This window comes from Symsagittifera roscoffensis, chromosome 7 (genome assembly GCF_963678635.1).
Source record: "Symsagittifera roscoffensis chromosome 7, txSymRosc1.1, whole genome shotgun sequence".
NCBI classification, from domain to species: domain Eukaryota; kingdom Metazoa; phylum Xenacoelomorpha; order Acoela; family Convolutidae; genus Symsagittifera; species Symsagittifera roscoffensis.
This window is the reverse complement of record NC_087068.1, coordinates 17,491,424-17,510,373: the sequence shown is the minus strand read 5'-3', so window position 1 is coordinate 17,510,373 and position 18,950 is coordinate 17,491,424. Positions and strand designations below refer to the sequence as shown.

Genomic DNA, 18,950 nt, shown 5'->3' with positions numbered 1-18,950 from the left:
TACGAGTTGCAAAAATTGCAATAAATTCAAAAAGTTTGCAAAGTTGGGTCAAGTTTAACAAACGGCATACGAAAACCGTTTTGACAGTCATACAGCCAAAACTATTCGCTAACTTTTCGAAATTCTCACTAGCATGCGCTAGAACATTGTTTTTTGCCTGTATTTTTCAATCTGGGCCACAACCTCTAGTTGACAAAAAAAGTAGAAGATCAAATAATAAATTTACTGAAACTCTGTAGTACAGTTAACAAACAGACAAGCCAATTCTTTCATTTAGAATTCAGATTAACATCTCTAATTCCATTTTTAGTAATTTGAAAAACAGACGCTTCATTTTCGAGTTCTCGTTTTTCAGACATCATTTTGAACACAGTCATCTTTCGGCCAACTGAGTCTTCGGACAAAAGAATTCTAACATGCGCTGTGGTTCCCCAAAAATCACCCAAAAGAGGCACAAAATAATTTCCGACTATCACCCCTTGAGAGTTGTCTACCAACTTTGTCGTAATATGGTTACTCAAAACTATACAGGCTCCCGTCGAGTTCAAAAGTTGCACCAACAGACAAGAGAGATAAGCGATTGCGTTGCATCGTTTCTTCACTGACTCGAAATGACTTACTCGAAATGGACTGGCAACACTGTCAATCACGATTAATTTCGGCTTAGTTGAGTTCGGTTTTCTTAGCTCTGAATTGAGCGTTTGAAGCAAAACGAGAAGGTCTTCGCTCGTGTGGCATCGGAAGCCTCTTATCCGCTTGATGATTGATTCGATATTGAAAGTTGGGTCGTTTAGCAGCTTCGGGTGTAACGACTGACAATGTGATACTAAAATCAAAAATCATACCCAGATGAACTATTTTTCAAATTTACATTATTCATTAAATAGCAATCACATTGGCAATCACTATTATTTGTAATCTCTAAACATCGAAAAATTAATACGCCATGTAAACAAAAACATGGATAAAGGATCTTTCTTTATCGCGCAATTACTAATTTAGGCAGAACTTGACAAAAAATTATTAAGAATAAAAACAAATCTAACTCACTAAACTACCGGCAGAGCTATTTTCCAGAGCAAAAACTTGCCCCGAAAATCAATCAATGATGGGGTAAAATTATTGAAATCCGCGTTGTCTTCTGGCGCCCGTTTTCTCACATAAAACTAGATAACATAATAAACATCTACTTGGTAGAGTGATATATTTTATTGAAAATTTTTTAGTGAAGATTCGAGTTGTAATGGAAAGATTTATAAACTATGTCTATAATAAGGTTTGTCAGAATTTTTTGGATGCCTGCGAAGCACAGGTTTTCCACGCCGTTTGCACTATTTTAAATGAAGAGCTCAATTTTCGCTCATTTAAGCAAATTAATTTAAAGTGAACTTAAAAATAATTAGAAGACAATCCTCGTCACAATAAAGCGTGATCAATTTTCCTTAAGAAATCAAAAAACACGGCCTAAAGTGTCTTCAGTTCTTTCTCCTGGATTTCATTCTTTTCCACGCGAAATCAGGTACTACAAGTAATCATTGGAATGGGTCAAGTGATATATCGTATTCAAGTCCTTTCTCTCGTGATTCGAACGACATTTAAGAAACTTCAAAAAATTTTGAAAGCGATCAAATAAAAATTTGACTACGCGAAATGAAATTGTTCCTGAAATATGACTTAGAATTCGCTTAAAACTTAGAATTAGCCAACATAACAGAAGGAAAAGCGGAAATGAGCCAAAATAAACCAAAAAACCGCAGTATTTGCTCTGTTTTTTTTTTTTAAATCAAAATACACAAGTAGAACTCTTTTAAATTAAAGAATTCTTTATGAATTTAACGTTTTGCAAATTATCATTCAATTCAAGCAAATAAGCAGTTCATTTAATTTAAAATATACATTGGTTCAGTGCAAAGTGCTCAAAAAAGCCATAACTTGCTAGAGCCGATTGGAATACTTTCAAAAAAAATTTCAGCAAAATGAATCCCGGTCAAACAACTTCGGGAGGATGGAATGGCAATTAAAAATTTGCAACAGAATTAGGAATATTGATAGCCCGGTTGAAAGAAGAAGGGAAGAACAAGGAAATTAACGTCTAAAGACAAAGACTTATTGCAGGCGAGGAACTTGAAAAAACAAACAATATGTAAACCAATCAAAAACTTAGGAAAACGCACTCAAATACCAGCGCAATTTTACTCATTTGTACTCGATCATTGGTATTTAAAAAACTAGATGAGCTCGTTTTATTAAGGACAAAGTAGATTGCAGTAAACATTCCAGCTCGTTTTATCTTCTTTTTTGCCTGAAAAGTCTTCTGCTGAAATGTTTCATTTTGAAAACTGTGTAAAAGTTTTTTTTGTACTAGATGTTCCGGTACTCTCCTTGCCTCATATGTTTTTTACGCGTATATGGAGTAGTTTTTGGCAAAAAACAGGATGTTACCACAAATTACCGCTAAAAATGAGTTGAGACTGCGTGCCCAAACTTGCTGCGAACTATCAAACAGTATCTATATTCTCCAAAGAAAAAAAAATTCAAGAAATATGTGATCTATCTATATGATACAGTAGCTAATTTTTCTGTAAATTTAGTAAACATAGTAAAGTTTTGATTTATGCGTCTTCACAGATCAACGAGTACTGGTTCGAAAGCAAACTTCGTCGGATGACCTTCATGCAAAATTCCATCACATGCAGTGTCTTTCTGTTTAGACCAATCAAATGGCTCCTGTTGCTCGTAAGTTGGTCCACTGATAGCAATCATCTGCATCGAATTTACCAAACTCATACCGACAATTTTCAAATCAGTTGCTCCGTGACATCTCGCCGCTTCAGCTGCAATCGCGCAAACCTGATTTGTCGGATTCAACTCACATCTTGCACTAATGCCGTTCTCTGCACTGTAAGCCAACGGCGTGCAGTTTGCCTTCGCGTACGGATCGTTCTGGTAGTCGTTGTACCGCATTAGAGACATAGCTGAGTTCAAATCAGTTACATTTGATAATCCTCGTCTGAAAATATTGGCTCGAGGAGAGTGATCATGAGAGAAAAACGGTCCGTACGTATTGATGTATGTACTGTAATTGTTCTTTTCTTGGACTTCAGGGAAAGCCGGAATATTGTAGCTAACCCAAGCATTCAAGCCGGTCTCCAAAGATTCCGACATGTCTTTGGTAACAACGAAACCCGGCATTTGTTCCAGAATGTAAAGGGTTCCAGGCCCAATTGGCGTATGAGGCGTGAACTTTTTATAATCTACCACCATCCATTGATTGTTATAGGTTCCCGAGTTGTACATCGCGAAATAGTTAGTCCAGTCGAGTCCCGACTCACTGAGACGATTAGCCAATGCCACTCGTAGGAAGTAGGGAACGGCTCCATTTGGCACGATGTAGTCGTAGAGAGTGTCATTTTGAATCGAATTTGTAGTCTCGATAACGACGAGCTTTTCGCTTGTGACATAATAGTCGTCTACGGAGTGTACTATTCCCGGGTAGGAACTTTCTAGAATCTCGAAGCCAGGGATCGTATCATTGCTCGTGGGGTTCTTCTTAAACTTCAGGTTGTACTTTTTCATCGTTCTGAGCATTGAACTGTATTCTGTCCAGGTCACGTGAGATGCAATCAGATCATCGCCTGTGTATCTGATCATGGCACTGCATGATCCGGATCCCAATGTCGATGTTCCCCTGGCATACTTCAATTGGATGTCTGTCAGTTCGGTCCAAAGCCAGTTGTAGATCCAGAACAGACCAATTGGGTCTATGGTTCGGGATACCTTGGCAGGCAAACCCAAATACCCATCCTCCATTCCTTTGATTTGGTAAACCAGCAGGCTGATTTGATACCAGTAGGTAGTAGTGGAATTTTCCTCGATCATTTTATTGACGTAATTGAAATTATCAACTATAAAATCTTTCACATCTCCAGTTGGCTTCACATTTTCGACGTTCTGGTTGATGAATGTTTGGTTTATCTGCTTATAAGTCATAAACCCTTCAAGGTAACCTGCGCAATACGCCTGCACTGAATCAGGATAGTCAGGGTTAGATGTCAAAGTCAGATAGGCGAAGCCTTCTTCTTCAATTTTGATACTATAGGTTGCCTGAGCCACCCAACTTTGAGGTTCACGGGCAACAATGTAGGGATCTCCATCCATATCGAGAACAACGTAGAACGTGTGTTCTTCTGCGCATTGACTAATTTTTAAAAGCACCACGACAATCGCAAATGAAATGAACAAGCGCATTTTGTGATCTCTATACCAAACTTTAGATACCCGAATTATAATTACAGTAGCAACTGATTTTAGAAGATATCAAAATCAACTAAATTTGTTCAATTCCGTTCATTTCATTTACACATCAAATAATAAAATTTCAAGACCAATAGGCAATATTTACCAAATTGGACGACAAATTTTGAACGCAGCCTGATCAAATCACTTACGAAAGTCACAATATCAGTTGACCTCGTAAACAAACAAAAGCGTCTCTAATTGAGGAATTTCAGAGATGTTTGAAGATAAGCTGTTGGTAAGTTAACAACAATAGTAATCGAACTTTGGATAAATGAAAACAAAAAAATTCTACAATTATTTGAGTTTGCTAGTACTGAAGGCGACAAAAAACTGGAAAAATCAATTAAATTATAACTTCAGAACGATTTCTGATCAGTTAATGGCCAGCTGTACAGTTTTTCTCAGTAAAACAAGGTTTTTCCTAGGATTGCGAGCATTTTTTTGTATATTTTCTAGGCTGAAGTTCTCAAAAAACATAGTTGACCCCAAAGATCATTATGGCGAAACTACAGCATAGTAGATTAAAAGTAGAATGAACAATTTTGCTTAAAATTTGTGACCATTAATGGATAAATTCAGGGACCTTCACGAAACCCATAATCGGGATAATTGACTTTTAAACTTCCCATTTTTTCCTTTTTTAGTTGAGAAAACAGGACTGCAAAACTAATTATATGCTACGCAAAAGCATGAGAGAAATTGTTGTTTTTGGTCCAACTTGCGAACAAAGAGGCGGAATGTTTGCGCTCGTGGTGGTTTTGTTTGTCCAGACAATTTTCGACTTTTAAACAAGCCATTTTCAACGGGATTTTTTAAAAACCATATGAAAACCTATTGATATCATGAGCTTGAATTTAAAAAGATATTTTACCTGTAATTGGTTTTGCAAAGTTACGAAGGTTTACCAATTGCCGGTTTGGTCTTTTGCGATAAGTAAAACGCGATACACTCCGTGCTATTAACGCGTAAGCGGCGGATTAACACAAATTGTTCCACGAGGAATTGAGGCTGCTAGTTGGTAATCAATTATGCTAAATAATTTATTAATGTTAAAATATGCTAAATATGTCACTTTGTGCCTGAAATAGCGTGTGAAATAATTTGAAAAGAAAATTAATGAAAATTTTCTAATTCTTTTGGAAGTTTCATCAATTTTTATTATGACTAATCCATACACGTTAAACGGCAATCGGAACAATCAAGGCTTCGCACGATAACAGCAGTCGGGTTTGCTTTGTTTTCTTGCACTAGTTGTCCCAGATTTTGACACAGAGGCAAAGCTGAGCTTCTCACCACTTACTATACAACATTAAATTCCAAAAATCAAAAGATAGTGTGTCTCAAACTAAATGTGAAAAGCATATATGAATTCTGTCAAAAATTGTGAGCTAAAAAAATTAATCACAAGTTTTATAGAAATCAATTATCTGAAAAAAAAGAAGCACCAGGGCTACATAAGCTCTAATCATTTCTTTCTCATAACAAAGACCTGCAAATTCTACAGAAACAATTAGAGAACAGAAACGTTCCTACAATTAGAGAACAGAAACAAATCAGAAACCATGCATCCAAAAAAAACCTAAGATATGATGCAAAAAATCAAGTTTCAAAAAAACCAAAAAGTTACAAAGTAAGCCGACAGAAATTGGGAGGAAATCAATAAAAATGACAAAAATATTGTTTTATTTATATCAATTTTTTCAGCTGTAGACCCAGTATCACTTCAGCAGCTCTAGACCAGCTGTTAAACATGCAACTTCACTAGAAATGGAGATCTCAAACTTGGAGATCCCGTGAACAAAATTATTTACAGGAAAAAGACTTTAAGGCCCGATTTCAATACACTTGCTTATCGCGAGGGTAAAAACAGGATGGAATATTTGTGCTCGGTGTTTTTTAGACAAATTTCGACTTTTTAATGAGCCACTTTTGAATGAAGTTTTCAAAAGCATTTGAAAGGAAACCCCGCTCTGAGCTCGAATTTGAAAAGATGTTGCATCTATGATTATATTTTATACAGTTATGGCAATTAGAAAACTTGGGGTAAGCGGCGATTCGATCCGGCTCGAAAAATGTTTCAATTGTTTTAAGGCAAACTATTTTGATCTACTTAAACATTGCTAGACGCTAATTAGATCACTTTATTACTTAACATAGCGTGTGAAGCGGATATTTTCGACAAAAATTGATAAGCAAATTCTTTCTTTTTAAAGTTCCCTCAAAGTTTCTTTTTTAAAAAAAACTTATTACTTGGACCATAAAGGAAAATGAAACATTTATGGCTTCGCCCAAAAACAAGCAGACTTGCTTTGTTGTATAAAGGCCATCCAAGTTTGTACAAGTTCACTGAAAATTAAATTAGAGTTGTAGTTTTAGAATTATTTCAAGATAAATAAAATGAATCAAACGTTACAAATAACGAGAAAATAACGAGACATCACGTTTGGACAGTGAGATTTTTTTCCATGACCAGAGATTTTTAGGTGTCGCTTGTTCACTTGGAAGAGCAACTGTTTCTGAAAACGAATAAAAGATTATGGGACGCAGAAACGAACAAAAAAATTAGGTATTGAAGAGCAAAAACAACAACTTAACTCAGTGCATAAAAACTGAATACCATAAATGGAAATTATTTGACAGATAAGCGAAGCTGAGCTTCGCACCACTTGCGATACAACAATTTTAGAATGAAAGCACCCTGACGCTCCAAAATTAATAAACAGAGCTGCAAGCGATGTTACAATTGAAGAAGAAAGTGGAAAAACGAAAATAAGTACTTTGTCTTGTTTAAATTTATGGAAGTTTTCCAAAGAGGTCCTAGTGGGGTTGAATTGGGGCATTCAAATTGGTGCCAGAGTCCTATCGATCTCAAAAGTACTACGTAAGTACGAAATGAAAAAAAAAATTGGAGATATAAAGCCGACCGCCACGACAAAATAGTATCCACGATAGCTATATAAGTATCGTATGCAAAAAGGACTACAGAATTTGGAAACTAAACCGACAGACCTTAAGTCGACAACTATGGAGCCTAAAAATCATCAGCAGGCAATTAATATCGAAACTATAATTATACACACAATGGTTTGAGTTCTAGATCTAGCATGTGCCAGTAGTAACTAGTACCCAGTAGTTAAATTATAGTTTTGATTAACTTGAGCATGTCAGAAGCATAGCAGCACCATAAGTGATTCAATTGATAGACAAGTTGTTAAACCGAAAAAAGTAGATATTCCGATTTGAAGAATTGACTTTCACTAGATAATTAATGGCTTTTAATTTTCCCTACCCTGCTCACACCACCCATCTTTCGACTGATTCGTGCAGCTCCCAGCCATTGAACTATTGCTCCTCATCTTTCAAGAATCTCAATTAATCGTCAAATAATGAATGCACTACAGCGGCCTTGGAAGGCTGTTTGCATAAAAGTTTGCAATGGGTCTAACTCACGAAATTCAACAAATAAGAATGACTTACTTGTCTTTGACAAGACACTAGAGAACCTTGTAGAGAAAAATGAAGTTTCAGTGTCAATGAACACAGCTGATTCAGCCTGTGGTCCTTGCAGTACTCGTGGCACGAAAGCGTTGGCTAACAACTGCAGACAAAACTGAGTCTTGCCCGATCCAGGGGCTCCGACAAATTCGTAAATAATCCCTAAAACAAAAGCGAATATGGCCAATGAAGATTAAATACAACGCTCATTTATCAAATGAGTAGAGAGCTAGCATATGGCCTGTTCAATTTTTTCGAGGAGATCCGCTTTTGTATGCAAGATTAAGATATACCTGTGTACAAACACTGAAAAAGTAGCTTGTTTTGCAAATACCAACAAATAGCATTTTTCGCTAATAGTTTTTCGCGAATTCGCTAATATGAAAGAGGATAACTTTACTGAAAAGGCTCAAACTGATGGTTTCATATTGAATATCAGTCCAAAATAGTTTGAAGATTGCGCTCAACTTTTATTTATTTTGGGCGAAATATTGAAAAATACACGCTTTTTCTCAAGTACTTTAAATTGCAGCTCGAATCACCCATGATTGGTCTGCAAGATGATATACCATCGACTTTTCTTTGTGGTATATAATTTGGTAATGTGGTAAATCCCAAGTTACTCCTTACTTTCGGTTGTTGCAGCAATAAATTTAGTTCAGGCAACACAATTAAAAGGAAAAAAGCAGCCAACAGACAGACTCTTCTAGAAACAACAGTAGCCTGCATCTGAGCATGTAGCGCAAAATATTTCGTTTAGTTAATTTTGCAAAAAAAAAATTAGAAGATTAAAAAGTACACATTTAGATTTTGGCTTCTTTTCGTGAATTAGGGGGCTAGTAATTACAAATACTTAAAGCATACAAATAACACTTGCGATATAACACAAACAAAAACAATACGTAGAAAAAAACTAGGTGAACCAAATTTTTCGTATGTTTCCATAAAAAATAAACAGCCAGCTGACAGTTGGAAAAAGAGTAATGAAGGCAAGGAAACTAAAAAAAACTGACTTGTTTTTTCAAAAACCTTCCACTTTTGAATTTCGAAGAAAAAAATAGATGGCCCTAAAGCTCTTTGAATTTGTAATAACAACTTAGGATCGACATTTTTTGTTAAAATTAACCCAGTTTGAAAAAACTGGATCAATAGGCAAAACTTTTATTTCGCTAAGAAATTTGATGATTAATTTTCATTTTCGAAATCAGAAGTCGGTCACGTTTTTCGTGACCTTTACACTTTTGCTGTTCGATAGTGGAGTTTGCCTTTCTTTTAACAATGGAAAAGCATTGAACTTAAAAAGAAATCACAGTTGAACAAACCGCGAAAAATCAAAGTTGAGCGTGAACTAATTCTGAAAAAACTTTAATTTGAAAAAGTACGAAACTCTTTGAACAAAATGAAAATTCCATGACTTTAGAATATTCGATGGTCGCTCTGAATGATTCTTAGACGTTCTGATCTAAGCCTTTTAAACGCTGCGCTCGATAGCCCCTTAAACATTAGTCCTTATGCAACATTGATGTCATTCATTTAATATACAAGAATGGTACGGCGTTAAGACTCTTAAAATTTCTGGTGAAGGCTATTTTCATAATGTTATTCGAAACAAATAATGATTTAAAAAATCAGTTTAATCGCGGGTGATAAAGGCTGCTCTAAAAGCTTATTGAACGTGACTAAAGACAAGAACATTTAACGAAATTTTGACAAAAATTCATGACAGCCAATTTATACAGATGGAATCTAAAATGCACGACGTGCCCTACATTTAATAAGGAAGGCACGCCGACAAAAACCAATTTTTTCATCGGTTTTGTTCAAAGCCTCCCGAAGATTTCTCATAAACTGCGTATAAAACGGAAATTGTTTGATGCATGTGCTGATTTTAGGGTTTCGGACCAGATCGAAAAAACGAAATTCTTGATCATAAACAATTTTACTCGAGATGCCCTTGTGAAAAATTCTGCCACAAAGGGTTCCCACATTACTCAAGACGTTCAATATTTTTCTCGCTGGATTCATTAAGAGCTTTTTCTCAAACTTTTGAGTCCATTTATTTAACTGAACGTTTTTCATGTTTGAATAGCAGTGAAGCAAAATAATTCGTGTTTCTGCGATTCGCAGATGATCCATGAAAGGCTACCCAGCCTGTCTAAGCATAGTCTGTTTCACTTTAAATTCCAGAATGAATTACTTAGTTGAGCGATCTCGAAGCGAATGCTCCAGCACTATACCGTGTCCCATCTCATAGATACTTAAAAACTTCCGAGGCAATTATTTTTTAAATGTGTGAGCCCTGCATTTTCCTGGGTCTTGGGACCCTCTATCACAATCGTGTCGACAAAAATTTCTGAAGTGTTGAAGCGCATAGCAGACATTAGTGTCTTTTCAGTTAGCGCTTTTTTACTTTCATCATTTTCTTTGAAACGATGAAATCGATGCAAAAATTAAACATCGCCAACAGACAGCACAAAAAAGTTGTGTTGATTTCATTTTGAATTTCAACGAAAAAATATTTGGCTTTAGAGCTCTTTTTTTGATAAAATAAACCCAGCTTGAGAAAAGTACACAAATAGGTATTATTTTTATTCCGCTTGGAAATCTGAAAATTAAATTCCACTTACGAAACTAGAAGTCGATCACGTTTTTCTTGACTTTTTCACATTTGCTGTTTAATAGTGCAGTTTGCCTTCCTTTTAGCAAGGGAAATGAACTGAATTCCCTTCTAGCAAGGGAAATGAACTATCCGCGAAAATCAAAATTAAACATGAACAAATTTTAAGAGTTTTCCTGAAAACAAAAATCGTTACAGCCTATATAGGAGTCTAAACTACGTACATCGGCTCTCCAACAGGGACTGGTTATCAATTAATTAGATGGGCAGACGCGAAGTTTGAATACAAAAGCGCTTAAAACCTTCCATGCTTTCAAAATATCTTGGACAGAAGCCGGGATTCGCACAACAGTTAATCGGCTTGGTAACTATATGCATTATCTACTGAGCCAAGAGGTTCAGTAGATATGAGTTTATAACTGGCTTCATGAAGGCAGTTTAATTAACTGATTTACGAATGCAAAACTCAAGCAGATCGCAACCAAACCTCATTTTACAGGTCTCGAGAAACATTAAAAAAAATGTCTTCGATACAAAATAACGATGCACTCTACTTGTTTAAACAGATTCTCAATCAAATTATCTTCTTCTTACCTGATTGAAAGCCACCATTGAGTTTTTGATCAATTTTCTGCGAGAAGCTTCGAATACAATGTTCCTTTTCACTCTCATTTCTTTTCCATCTTTCAAACGCGCTAACTGATACCTTTGATTGAAACTTGCTAACATTGGCAAACTTTTCTTCTATTTCTTGAATAGCATCTTTCGATATTACACGTTTAACTGCACTTTTTCTATCATGAAACTGCTTAACAGAAGTTATTTTAAGCTTGAGTAGTTTCCCGAGTGTCTGAGAATCGATGCTGAGAAAACAAAGCTTTAGGTCTTCGCTTTGTGATGAACTATGATGTTTATTATGGTTGCTGTCCATTCAAGTGAACTTAAACTAAGATGTAAGTACGCATTCCAAACTTTTTAAAAATTGTTTCGCCTCAAAAAAAGTCGGTGACGCTGAATCCCAATCAAGAAATTTGAATAATATTAATCAAAAATACTATGCATGCAGGCACCTTGTCGCTTATTAAAATAACAACTCTTCTCCGGTGTTTTCTGGGCGATGATCTAACTACACGTGAAAACTTCACTGATCAATCAATGTGAATTCTTGTCAAATTACCAGAAGACAATTTAGAATAATTACTGGACGAGGATAATTTATTACTATTACTACCTGCACTGTGATAATGACCGGTATACGGACTACTATTATAACTACTATTAAGTTTATTATTAGAGCTATTCTCAATGACTTTGTCGTAAAATTTGCTCAATGTAACTGCACATGAAGTTCCAGGTTGGACCGATCCAGGGTTGAGACAGTTCAATTTAATCGTATCACAGGCACCTAGATCTTTCCCGATTGTCGTCACTCGGTCTAGTCGAGCCGGACTTGGCATCATATCTGACTTGGTTCCGACAACCAACACTGGAACCGAAAGGTATCTTTCTGTTCTGTAATCTGTCGTGTAACTCCTCATCATATTTTCCACCGATCCCGTCCATGACTCACCGTTTTTGTTCAACAATTCGTCATTCCATTTAAGAAGATTTTTCAAAGATTTCTTATTCGTCAAATCGTGAACAAACATTACGCCATGAAAATTGTGGTAAAATATATGGCGACTGCTTTTGTGCTGTAGTGATCCGCCAATGTCAAAGAACTCAATGATGACTGGTTTCTCTTTCGTTTCGCGCTCTGAACCCTCTTTGTAAAAGTGCAATTTTACTTCAACGGAAGCACCGATAGTCCACGTGGGGTTTGTGAGCACAGTTCCGTGACACAGAATATGAACAAGACTGCTTTTTCCGACTCCGCTGTCGCCCAGGACGAGGATCCGAAGACAATTGTAGTTGCTCACTGCGCTGCCGACTGTAGGCTGGGCGCCCGATCTCAGCATTGCTGTAGAAATTGAAATAATTCTTCAAAAGAACAAACTTCAATTTATCTGAAAATGATAATAGCTTTCATATTTCAAAGAAATTAATGCAAGCAATATTTATGTAAATTGTAAAAGCATTAAAAATATTAGCGCTTCATGAATAGTGTTTTTGGCTGTAAAAGTTTTATTGAAGAGCAAAATTAGATCTTAGCAGTTTTTGGCAGAGTAATTTAACTTTCAAATTTTAAGATAACTTTTTAAATTCAACCCTGATTAAACAAAAAACAAAGCGAATCTCAGCACCTGGTTTGCACCATCCTTTGAACCATCTTCTATTTTCGAGACATTTCGGGGGTATAACATACCGTGCTTCGCCCTTGCTATGGTCATAACTGGTTTATCACCGCTGCTATCTGCATCCAGGTAAGCTTATTCGTGTTTTTTCTGTAGACAACTTCTTCGCCCTATTTATTTCAAATTTGTCATGATCTCACGATTCTAAAGAAGACTCTTGAAGGACCCATTTCTTTTCGAAAATCTGCAGAACACTTTTCCGGTGATCAAATTTCTAGGAATTGGTCCATAAAAACGCGAGTCCACTGAGTTCGATGCATTGTCACCTTCAACCCAAACATATCCCGTGCTGAGTTTATTTCGCCAATTTGAAATCTGTTGAATTGAAAGTGAATTTATTTTCAGGTGGGTCTTTTTAACAACAGCAGTATCTTCAATTCTTTTACATGAGAGGTTGTTCGGGTCTTCAGGATCAATAAACACAACGATATCTCCATTCTAAACAAACGTAATGGCAATAAGGAAAGAAACATATCAGTATCTCGAAGAAAAAGGGTTGTAGCTCCAGTTTTAATTAAGAACAAAAATGGTTGTAGCTCCAGTTAGATTATTATATCTTGGACCCCGAACATTGATTCTTGACTACATTGGTTGTACTTTGGCATGTTATTCGTAGTTTTTGAGGTCTACATGGAAAACGTAACTTCTAGACAAAAATTTTCGGCTTCATGTACCACTAACTGAAGGTTTTATAAGCATAATAAATTACAGAAATTTAGTATTAGAATTTAGCGGTTATTTGCATGGCCGATTTCTTAAAACTTTAGTATGAAATTATGACTCCGACAGGCGTGACATTGAGCAAAACTTCAACTACTGACCTTAACTTTGAAAGGGTCCACCCTGTATGCGAATATCATATCACCATCACATATAGTGGGCTCCATACACAGTCCAGAACACGTGGCAAAAAAGGCTACTCTATGCCAGATAATGTCAGCTATGCCAAATCCAGCAAGAAAAACAAAAACGCCCTCGAGTATATTCTTTGAACTGTTCTTTCCAAGAAAACGAAAACTGGGTCTCATCTGATCAAATAACATCCACAACCTGAAAATTTTCAATCGTTTCAAAAAAAAAACAAGTTCAGTTACACATTGGCAAAGTAGCATTTTGCTTGAACAAACAGTGATACAGTTAGAAACAGGCGAAAAAAATCTCGCAAAAGAAATCGTATTTCACAAAATCTAAATTTGCTGCAAGCAATAACATTTTCAGGCACTTTCATAGACAAAAGAGAATTTCCATAGCAACTAGAATTTCGCTTTAATTTTCACTAAAACGCAGTTTCTTAACCGATTAACATTTTCAATTCAAGATAAACTTCAATCTTTATTTCAACTTAACAATCCGGAAATATGCCAGACACTATTCAGACGGACCATCGCTTACTTTAAATCGAAAGTCAGAAGTGGTCAATACTTCGACGCCATCTTCGGCTATTTCTGGCGTCGCTTGGAACTTTCACGCCAAAAGTGTGACCAAAAGCACTCATCAAGGGGTCAGAGGATTCGAAGGGCGCCTATTGCACGCCCAATTTAAGAACAGCAACAATTAATTCATTCCGCTTGGAACAACTCAAAGCTCCTTTTCAAATTCAGGAAGTGATTCCATCTAGTAACTTGAAAATGAATATTTCCGCTCGAATTTCCAAAAATTAACCGATGTCTTATAACTTAGATTTCAAAATCGTTGAAGCAAAAACTGAAAATATAGAGGAAAAAAAAACAAATTATACATCCTAGATTTACGTAGTTAACATTGAAATCAAAAAATGTATTTTTCTCGACCTTGAGTACTTTGTAGTATAATGACAATGTTATTTTTGTCAGGTTAATTGATCGCTTATTCTGTTTACCCTAACATATAATCAGCATAATATTGAAGTAAAAACTGGCTCAGTATTTAAGCTAACTTTTTTTTTACTATTATCAGTTTTTAACACAGCACTGGCTCTCGCAATTTGTAAATTGAATAATTTTTGGTGTTAAAAAAGTTCTAAGATTCTACTTAAACGCCAAAATTTGAGCCATTTAAAAAAAAAACATTTTTGCTAGAAAGATATTCGGCTTAGCGCATCACTAAGCCATTAACAACCCAGTTGAACACCTTTTGATTGTAGTTGAGGGGTGCAATCAATCTTAGAGACCCAGTGAAGCAATGAGACGGATCACTTTGAGTGTTCACTAGTCTAGTCGGCACTGAGAGGGGGAGGGGGGCTGGGGTGGACTTTAATGTTAGTGATACGTGATTGGTCGACACTCTGATAGGGTTAGATGAATAACAAATTGTACATTAATGTAGAGTGTCTGTTAATTCCTGGGAGAGCCATTTCCGCAAGTGTTGTTTAGAGTTAACAAATTGGACAATATCAATCATCGTATGTTAAAATAAAGCCAGCTGCCTTAATCGGTCCGATCGATCTGTCTTCCGAGTAGTATCTTGTCTTCAGTAGAGTTTGGATTACAAGAGTTGCTCTTTTCATTTGGGGATGAATAGTCTGCTGTTTCCTATTCCGCAAAAAGGACTATAAACCTGGTTATAACTAATTATTTAGACAGATTGATTGGCCAAATCGACTTGTGGCAATTTTGTTCGACCCAGATTGAAACCTGATTAATGTGTCGACCGGCGGGTAATCTGAGCAACTGATATAAATCCTCTCTCAATCCCAACACAACAATCAACCAATTGGGCCCAATAAGTGTCACCTAACAACCTCATTTTTTAAATTGCCAAATTAACTCTTCACCACTTTTCTACTCAGCAAAAAAAACACTTTTCAATCTACACACCTTTAACTTTATTCAGTTCTCCCAAATAACCTGAAAAACTTTTATCTCGATTCAAGCCAGCGTTTACCAAATCAACTCTTTCAACAATATCAGAAGGCATAATTCTGAAAATGGCACCACTTAAGTTCGGAATACTGAGCCTTCTTGACAAAACGGTTTCCAGCCTCGAAACTCCTGGCAACAAAGAATGTCCAGACAGCAAAGAACAATCAGATTCCAATTATGAACAGCACCAAGAAAAATCCATAAAACTCAAGAAGCCAGAAACTCCTCATGAAACAGCTCTCTCGCTACAACCTCCCCAAGACACTTCAAAATGGATGCAACACAAAATAGATCCTGCTAGCCTGTACAACAATCTAGTAGCTGGACGAGAACCTGTGAGTCTATCGCAGGGTGAAATGAAGAGTCTAACCAGCCAACATTCCCCTGCTAATATACCCTGGAACTCAAATTCGAGCCCTCGGATGCACTCGCCAATTTTCCCTTCTCAGCAGTCAGTCCGCGAAAAACTGTTGTCACGTGAGTAGATAATAAGCTCTTGAAAAGAACGTCAAATACACATAGGTCAAATATACATACAAAATATACAAAACATAGCCCACAGACAGTTGGAAAGAGTCAATGAACGCAAGTAAACAACAGAAAAAAAAATCACTGACTTTTTTTGAAAACATCTCAACTTTCGAATTTTCGGGAAAAAAGCTCTTTGACATTCTAGAACAATTAATGATTGAAACTTATCGAGAAAGTTAACCCGATTTGACAAAAGTGGATAAAGAGGTAAAACTTTTTTATTTCGCTGGAAAATCTGGTAATTAAATTCCATTTTTGAAATTAGAAGCCAAACAACTTTTTCGTGACCTTTGCACTTTTTCTGTTCGATAGTGGAAATTGCCTCTCTTCTAACAAAGAAAAAAATTTACTGAAAACCAATCAAAAGTCAAACCGCGAAACAGTTAATTCGAGCCTGAACAAATTTTAAAAATTTTCCTAAAAAAAACATCACGACCTATATAAGAAACTAAACTACGTTCAGCGACTCTTAAAAGCTCCCAAAATTTGTAGCAGTGCATACAATTTTTAAAAAATCAGATATAAAAACTCCCATAACACAACGTATTGAATGTACAAGTCATTTTTTTTCAAATATGAATTATCATCAGTTATTTTCAGTCGTCGGATCTTCGCCTCAAACTGCCAGCCAACTTCTGTTCAAACCAAACCACTGTCCTCCCCAACCCCACCCTCAATTCAACCCCTCCGCCCAGTCATTCCTAGCACACCTTGCCCAACTGTACAAGTCATCAGCAACAACGTCAACCAATAATTCAAGCAATAATCATCACAACCCTTTTCGACCCCAAAACGGGTCCATGATGGTCGGGCATGGGCATGGACATCCTAACAGCCATATAATTTCACCACAACAGCACAGTGTGGACTACACAGGAATTCCGGGAATGGTAGGGGTAATTGGACCAGGTGTTGTTCCTGGATTCGGCTCTGGAGTCGGTGGGGTTTCTTCAGCTGGGGGGTTGATGAAGAGGAAGAAGCCTCGCACTTCGTTCACACGTCTGCAGATTTGTGAGCTGGAGAAGCGGTTCCACCAGCAGAAGTATCTCGCAAGTGGAGAGAGGGCCACTTTGGCGTCCAAATTGAACATGACTGACTCACAAGTGAAGACTTGGTTTCAAAATAGACGCACCAAGTGGAGGTAAGTCATGATAGTCATTCACGAAATGCAAAATAAAAAAACGAGGCACTCAAAAATTACATTCAAGCTACCTTAAGTATAAACTGAATTGACTTAAAATTTGATAGGTTTTTTGCAAGCATTATTATAATCGCAAGTGTAATCATAGCACTAGAAAATGAATAAAAATTATGTAAGTCGTAATACTTATCTAATCTTTATTTTTTTAGGCGACAATCAACTGAGGAACGGGAAGCAGAAAGACAAGTTGCCACTCAACTCATGATTGGAATGGCCGCCACGGCCGCTGTTCAACAACAGCAACAAAATCAGAGCAACTCACATAATTTATTCGACGACAAATCTCTTCTCGACTCCCATGGCGAAGATTCTAGTCCTCCTGAAACTCCCTCGCCAATAGGGATGGGTATGAGTCATCACTTACACTCATTGCCCGAAGAAGAAATAAAAGCTATTCAGATGAAATTTTCGGTTGCAGCTGACGTTTGACATCCTTTACAGAGAAAATTGTGATTTTGAAGAATAAACACTACAAAATAATTTGTAGATGAAGTGTAGTAGTAACGCGTGCTATTTATTAAAACATTCCATTTTTGTAGCGAAAAAAAAAACATTTCAATTCAAACTTCGAAAAGAAGGCAATTGTCAATTTCTGGACATAAAAAGCACATTAACTTCATTCATTAGCATTTAAAATGGGAAAAATATAGAGTTAGACACTAGGAAAAGAGTTGGTGTATTCACAATACCAAAAACCTAGCCAACAGACAGTTGGAAAAAAGTCAAAGAACGCAATGAAACAGATTTTTTTTTGAAAAAAAGCCACCTTTTGAATTTCAAGAACAATTTATGATGGGCACTCTTTTGATAACATTAACCCAATTTGAGAAAAAAGGATCAATAAGAAAGATTTTTATTTCGCTGAGAAATCTGTAAATTATGTTCCACTTTCGAATCTACAAGTCGACCACGTTTTTCGTGACCTTTACACTTTACTTTTGCTGTTCGTTAGTGGAGATTACCTTCCTTTTAACAAAGAAATCAACAGTAAGTCAAACAACGAAAAATCAAATTTGGGTGTCTACAAACTTTAAAACTTTCGAATTCAAAAAAATCGCCTGAAAGCACTTTGAATTTTAAGATTGAAACATTTTAGAGTTTAAGTGAGAAAGCACAATTTGAGGAAAAAACAATCAAAAAAAACATTGAGAAAAAAGTTGAGAAAACTGGTTCAATTAAAAATCTACTTCGAAACTAAAGGACAAAACCAAGTCTAATATTCCGCCAGTTGCATGATTGTTATTCAACGATATATCACATATATACATGGCACGCTATCTGAAAAAATATGAGACGCAACTAAGTTCTCGGGACTAATTTAAAGAACGTCCCAATTCGATCTAAAAAAAACTTTCAAAATATGCCGCAGAAGATAATATCAATGAAACAACACTGACCAAAAGGTAACTAATTTGTTAACAGTTAAAACTTAAGCAGACGCCCGTTGAGCCGTTGAATAACTAACTCCCCAAAACACACGCATGAAACTGCAAAGACCTTTTGCATTTCAAACAAAGCAGATAGAGGGCGACTAAGCCGATATACCCAAAGGGTTCTGAATTACGTAGCTCCTGTCTTGACACCTTCTGTCAGTGATTTTCGCTGGAAAGACCTTCAAACTCGACAAAACAGCACTTAGAATTGTATCTGGCTGCACAAAAATTACCAATTGA

The 18,950-nt window shown here is 36.3% G+C and overlaps 4 protein-coding genes across 4 annotated transcripts; 1 reads left to right on the top strand and 3 right to left on the bottom strand.

The window, feature by feature from the left end:
* Positions 1-202: 202 nt before the first annotated feature.
* Positions 203-11,525, bottom strand: LOC134850996 (DNA repair protein RAD51 homolog 3-like). The gene is made up of 3 exons (XM_063866861.1): positions 11,006-11,525; positions 7,777-7,956; positions 203-826 (listed from the first exon to the last, which is right to left on the bottom strand). Exons 1-3 carry the CDS (start codon positions 11,340-11,342, stop codon positions 270-272), a joined length of 1,074 nt encoding a protein of 357 aa, XP_063722931.1. The 5' UTR covers positions 11,343-11,525; the 3' UTR covers positions 203-269.
* Positions 2,534-4,528, bottom strand: LOC134850995 (putative phospholipase B-like 2). The gene has a single exon (XM_063866860.1). The coding sequence runs from the start codon at positions 4,246-4,248 to the stop codon at positions 2,623-2,625; it is 1,626 nt and encodes a 541-aa protein (XP_063722930.1). The 5' UTR covers positions 4,249-4,528; the 3' UTR covers positions 2,534-2,622.
* A 31-nt stretch (positions 11,526-11,556) lies between the features above and the next one.
* LOC134850997 (rab-like protein 3) lies at positions 11,557-12,413 on the bottom strand. Its single transcript, XM_063866863.1, has one exon. It carries the CDS (start codon positions 12,367-12,369, stop codon positions 11,560-11,562), a length of 810 nt encoding a protein of 269 aa, XP_063722933.1. The 5' UTR covers positions 12,370-12,413; the 3' UTR covers positions 11,557-11,559.
* A 3,286-nt stretch (positions 12,414-15,699) lies between these two features.
* LOC134851485 (homeobox protein Hox-A7-like) lies at positions 15,700-17,762 on the top strand. The gene is made up of 3 exons (XM_063867601.1): positions 15,700-16,022; positions 16,677-17,217; positions 17,427-17,762. The coding sequence occupies exons 1-3, from the start codon at positions 15,821-15,823 to the stop codon at positions 17,704-17,706; spliced, it is 1,023 nt and encodes a 340-aa protein (XP_063723671.1). The 5' UTR covers positions 15,700-15,820; the 3' UTR covers positions 17,707-17,762.
* The last annotated feature ends 1,188 nt before the right edge of the window (positions 17,763-18,950 follow it).